The 6387-nt window shown below is 28.0% G+C and overlaps 1 protein-coding gene across 1 annotated transcript; it reads right to left on the reverse strand.

Moving 5' to 3' along the window:
- Window positions 1-537: 537 nt before the first annotated feature.
- LOC114122907 (inositol polyphosphate 5-phosphatase K-like) lies at window positions 538-5246 on the reverse strand. Its single transcript, XM_027985700.2, has 9 exons — window positions 4562-5246; window positions 4376-4489; window positions 2743-2820; window positions 2527-2674; window positions 2294-2466; window positions 1763-2017; window positions 1548-1695; window positions 1342-1488; window positions 538-1278 (listed from the first exon to the last, which is right to left on the reverse strand). The coding sequence occupies exons 1-9, from the start codon at window positions 4573-4575 to the stop codon at window positions 958-960; spliced, it is 1398 nt and encodes a 465-aa protein (XP_027841501.1). The 5' UTR covers window positions 4576-5246; the 3' UTR covers window positions 538-957.
- Between the last annotated feature and the right edge of the window lie 1141 nt (window positions 5247-6387).

Here is a 6387-nt window from a genome sequence, read left to right on the forward strand (position 1 = left end):
AAAGAACTAATAATTACTACTTCTGCTTCTTTTACATTCCCCCAAATGCCCCCTCCTTTTATTAAATAATTTTTCGTCCCTTCTTTTATTTATTTTTTGTTATTGTTCATAATTTCAATATAAAAATAATATATTGTACAATTACCATGTTGAAAATGAAAGCTCATTGTTTTGTTTGTTTTTTTTTTTTTTGTAATTGTAACTAAGAAAATAATTGAATATCATTTAATTAATTGTATTTATTAAATATCTTGTTTATTTTCAGAATTAGAATTATTTATTATTATTATTATTATTATTATTATTATTACATGTAAATAGTTGTAGATTACTTCTACACAATGATATACAATTTTCTTCCTATACCAATTATTTTTTTGTAGTATAAAATTATTATTGTAATACATTATGTTTTTTTAACAACAAATTAAAAAAAATAAAAATAAAAATAATATCAATTTATCTTATTTTAGTATTTAAAAACAATAGATTTGAAAAATACTTAAGTCAAAAAACCTTCAAATCATTAACAGTGTATAAAATGGTTTATAATATTACCTTTATTGGAATAAAAATACAATACATTCAAATACTAAAACTTAACATTTTATAATCGATATTACCAGCCATCTTAACTTATGCTGGATTGCTGAAATTAAACAGAATGCTTGACATAGCATGTTGGTTTTATTAGCATATAGCTGGACAAGTACTTAAATAATTGTTCTATACCTAAAACCAGTGTTGTGTAAATCATCCTGTATAGCTACAGCCTCAATCACAGATATATTCTAAGTACTAGTATGAGCAAATAATAAACATATGTTGTAACACAAATATACAATATAAATTTAAAACACAATAAGTGAACATATTTAAAAAATATAAAATAATTCCCCCTCTAATTAAATAGATAAAAATTTTATGGTACGACAATAATAGGGAAATATCAAAACTCTACCAACCAAATTCATGAGATGTATTTAACGCACATGTTTGTTTGGTAGCAATAAATGGATTTGATACTGCGAGTACTGAATTATTAACGCTACTAAAATAGATTAGTCTATAACTGCCCGGATTTAGCACCATTGTTTCAGAAAATTTCAAACACACTCTTTTAGAACCATCTGAAAATACTTCAGGAAGGAATTTTACCCTACACATAGATGTCATGTTATCAAATCGTCTATACTCATTGTTTGTTTCTTCGCGTTCAATGGTCTCTAGAGGTAAATACACATACGATAAATAGTCATCAAGACTAGTATATTTCTCCTAAAAAAATATAGATTAAGATTATAAATTATTATACTTTAAATTGTAATAAAATTTACATACGTTGAATACACCAATCCAATCGTTAGCCCAAGGAATGTATTCTTTTATTTGCAAATTGATTTCATTTTCTGTTTCTAATTGCCATGTGTTTATTGGTTGAAAAATTACAGGTTGGTCAACATCGTTGAAATTTTCTTCACTACATATCTATAAAATATTATTAAGTAAGAAAAAACCATTTGATAAAGATGTTTTAATTTAATTACTTGAACACTAGTTTCACTATAAACTGGTCTATGGTCACTTAATTTTATTGACTCAATAAACTTGTACGATAACACCTCTAATATATATTTTTCATTTGATGGATCTATAGTTTTGTATAAAATGCGATCTGTCCATGCTGGTCTTCTCCTAAGAACAAGTTTTGATAATGTAATAAATATATTTATATACATTCACATCTGCAGGTAAAACATACTTGAGATCATAACTGCTGGAACCAAAAATATATCGATAGGTTGGTGGAAACATTGGCAAAGGTTCAAAAAATCCTTGAAAAGCTTTTGATTTTTGCATTACTGAACTCAACTCATCTTGTACCCAGATATTAGTTAATGTTACTGCATTTCTTAGTGATGAATTTACATTATTAACTTGACTAGCAATTTCTTCAGCTGACTTCAATTTACTATGGTCTAAACGAAAGTTTAAATCACCAAACCAAAAAACATAGCTAAAAAAAAGTAAATATATCAATAAAAAAAAAGTAATTTGTTTAGTGTTATTTAAATACTAATACATAACCTTATGGTTTCATAAACATTGTTTTTTTCAAAATTTACTCAAAACAACTTAAGCATAACCAATTTATAAAACATAATTTAAATTTTCTAAGTTAAGTTTAATTATCACTTATAAAAACAAAAATATATTAAATATTTTATACAATATAGATAAAATTAAAACAGTTATGCTGAGATTAGTTATTAAAAAAAAGTAATTTACATACTCATGATTTAAAATGGTTTTTTTTGATGAACCAAATTGTTGACTCTCAATAATTGTGTGAAAATCATTTATTCTATGTTTTAAATACTCTTCATGTGCAGCAAAATGACAGTTAACACAGCATATTGTTGCTCCGTAAATTTTAAAACTAAAACTAACAGCACCTTTATTTCCCTAAAAATGAAAAAAGTTTAAAAAAAATTTTACTAGATAATAATAAAACAAAAATTTTACCCAAAGACCCAAAAGTCCAGTTCGTGTTTCTGAAGATTCCATTTCTTTTAAAAGAGGTACATGTTTTCGTTTACAAAATACATTTAACAGCAATCCAACCATTTTTACAGTACGTATTTTTACATAATTGTAGCCGCTTAAAACATCCCTATAAAAAATAAATTTAACTAAAATTGTTTTCAGTAAAAATGAAAAAGCTAAAAATTGTAATTGAACCTAAGAGCTGCTGTCCATGGATCATCAAATATTGAATCAAGTAATAAGTTTTGAGGTTGAGCCTTGATTTCTTGAAATCTATTTAAAAAATAAACATTAGAAATAATAAATAAAACTAGATACAACTGCTACATTGTTATAAAATAATGCATGCTATTTTAATAGAGTTTATTTAAATAAAGAATAATGGTAAATTTTTGTATGCATAGAAATTTAACTACTAATTAAGTAGCAAACATCCAACATAAAATATTATTTAAAAAATCAATTTTCCTTTTTATATATAAATGTAGGTTAATAAAACATAATACTTATTATTGTTGATATAAAAAAAAAAAAAAATATTAGATATCAAAACAACATTTTAAACTTTGAGTTATTTTTATATTCATTAAATGTTATCTCACACATAATAAACATGTATCCAAGTGGATTGTAAATACATTTTTGATCAGATGACTTAAATAAGAATAATAAATAATAAAAAACAACATATTTGGCAATATCTTATAGATATTCTCTAAATCTATACTCATTCAAGCCATAAAAAGCTTATGCTGAAAATATTATGTGTTTAAGGTTTAAAATACTTGGTTTTATTTTTTTATAGTTTTTTTTAGTAGTTAATATAAAATTATGATCTAAAAGAAACATTTTTTAAATATACATAATAATAAAAAAACTATTGAATATTGTATTTACATTACCCAATATTGCAAACATTAGGTAATGGGATCTTTTGATAAAATAAAAAATACAATTTGAGTGTTTTTACTTCTATTGAATTCTGAAGGTCATATGCCAAATTTAAGTTTTAATTTACAATTGCATTGAGATTATAAATCAGTGTATAATGAATGAGCATAAAAAATGTTTATATTATAATTAAAACAATCATAGAATATATTTGATTATGATCGTTTAACAAAATACAAATTATACAAAATAGTTTATAATTTGTATATTATACTAAAACATAAGACATTCAAGTAAAAAAGTGGGGTATATTGTTTGTTTTTTTTATTTTATAAACAGGTTTTAACAATAATGTTAAAATGTATAAAATATCATAAATATTTGTTGCATATAGGTAAGTTGTAAAATAAATGAAACAATAACAACTATCATTCCATTTATGTCAGATAATAAATAATTAGCAGAGTAATACAATGTATGTGTGTGGTAACATAAGTTTATAAATTATGTAATAAATAATAATGAATTACAATAAATTAAAAAAAATAAATATTGAACAAATAACTAATTATATAAATCATGGATATCGTAAAATTAAGTTTTTTATTAGTTCTTAATATCACAGGTTTAAGGAATTCTGAATTGCTATGGTACTTATTAATTATTTTTATTTGCATACGACCATGTTAAATATTTTCAGGTGCCTACCTGCGACTAATCAGATTATTATGTAAAATGAAAATTTTTTCTTTTTAATACTAGAGTAAAGTATTACTGTAACTCAAAAAAAAAAAAAAAAATAATGAAAATAATTCACTATGTGATTGTAACACCTTATTTAACATGAGGTGAAAATAGACCTATGAAATAGGAAATAGGAAATAGGAAATAGTACCTATGACCGAGGATAATTACACCAAAAACAAAAATAACTCACCCAAATAAACAAAAATCTGGTAGTTGGTATTCGGTGCGACCGTTCCATTGCAATAAATCTTCTAGAGGTTGTTTTGGAGATCTAGTGGCAACGTTGTAAGTTACGGTGTAGAATCTGATTGAACGAAACAAAGAGCATAGCGTTAAGTTCTATTTATTTATCAGAGTTGTACCCCTCAACGCTTACGTTAAATCGCCCATTTTCGATAGTCCATGAGAATGGACTGTCCGACTTAAACCGACGGCCTCGTGCCCTCGCGGACGGACGGTCTTCAAGCGTGACACCGACGCTCTTGGTCTGCGGAGTGCAGCACAGACGCAGTGACAGCGGACGGACAAGTGCAGTACATGGTCTGACGGAAACGAGAAACCGGTCGTGAAGATCAAACGCGATCTGACACCACTCGTCTTCGAATGTTACGCGTCAGCACTTGTCGCGTCGACGACGATGATAAGAACGGAGCGTAGTGTGCCGTAGACTGAACGTCCTCGGACCGCGTACATTTGACTACTATCGCGAGCCAGTGGTCGTCGTGTGAGTGGTATAACTAGTAAGACTACTACGAGTAGTGGTTTCAGTAAACGTAGCAATAGTAGTAGTAGTAGTAGTAGTAGTAGTAGTAGTAGTAATAGTAATAGGACTTGCAGGACGACAACGATTATTGTTACGGCGGTGGCGGTAATTCGCTGCAAATCCAATGTCGTCGTGGTTTATCATTTTTTTTTGTCTCGGTATCCGCCGTCGTAGGTGGGGAAGATTTTAGTGCGTTGTGCGTATTAATACGATCGCGACATTGGAGATTGGATAATATTATTATTAACGCGGAAGGAGTTGTTTACGTTACGGTGCTCGACGCTAGTTCTGGGAGCAGTACTGCAGTAGCTTACTCAGCAGCTCAGCTCACTGTTTTTGTTTTCCCCGCGTCTCCATACTGTTATCAGCGGTGATAACGACAGCGTGACCTTGACCGTCAGCGACCTAGTGGCGAACACACATATGGGTTACTGCTTAATAAATAATTATTACTGTTGTAATGGTCGGGAGTTGTACATACCAGAAAAATGAGTGATGTTCACTCCACCGCGCTGTTACCTATGTCGGACATTTTCGAATAGTAATATTGAACGTGGTATTATACCACAGAATCGTGGTTTTTAAACACGCACAGATTTTAACAACAAATTATATTACACTCATACATCCGTACAGTAATAATACTAATAAATTTAATAGGTACGTATGATACGTAATAATTCGCATAAAACTTAAAATTTCGTAAAAATCTGACGTACAATAATGTCATTTCCACTCAGTTTAATAGATAAAAATATAAATATCTTACAAAGTTATACCTCAGGGGCGTCTTCTCTTTTGAATGGGACAATGGCCCCCTCAACGACCTTTACTAACTTTTTTGGAAAATTAGTTAAAATACCTATATATAATATAATATGTGTTGGTACTAATTTTCAATTGAAAATAATTAATGAGTATATAAATTCTCAACATTTTTCATTTTTAGAAACGGTGGTGATGGTAATTAATTGAATCATCAATTTGTTGATTAAAAACCTGTATTTTAAATCAATTTTTTAATTGATTTAAAAATTAACGATAAATGTACCTAATAATAATAATGTCTGTCAAAAAGTTTCAATTTCTGTCGACGATGGGCTGCTTTTATAATTTATAATCGCATATGCTTTCCAAGTATTTTGATTTTATTATTGTTTTTCATACACGATTTATATGTAATATAAAAAAGTGACTTAGCATTTAAAATAATCGTGTTTTTTTACAATTAAATACCTTCTTTATGACTTGTTAGATACAAAGATTGTCCAATAGTCGCTAAATACCCAGGACTAGCTTTATATTAAAAACTTCCAATTTTGTAACTAACACGAAAAATCTCAGGGAGGCGTCCCTGGTAAAGTATACTACCGTAAAAAACGGTCGTTTTTAAAGGAAGTAGCCAAGAGATTGGAGTCATCTACTGATTGGTTCATTAC

This window comes from Aphis gossypii, chromosome 2, assembly GCF_020184175.1.
Source record: "Aphis gossypii isolate Hap1 chromosome 2, ASM2018417v2, whole genome shotgun sequence".
Taxonomy (NCBI): Eukaryota; Metazoa; Arthropoda; class Insecta; order Hemiptera; family Aphididae; genus Aphis; species Aphis gossypii.

Excerpts from the sequence above, each read along its gene's own strand:
- LOC114122907 (XM_027985700.2), bottom strand. Across the intron at positions 2,675-2,742 it reads CCATGGACAGCAGCTCTTAG|GGATGTTTTAAGCGGCTACA; the intron begins GTTCAATTACAA and ends TATTTTTTATAG. Across the intron at positions 1,279-1,341 it reads ATTGGATTGGTGTATTCAAC|GAGAAATATACTAGTCTTGA; the intron begins GTATGTAAATTT and ends ATATTTTTTTAG.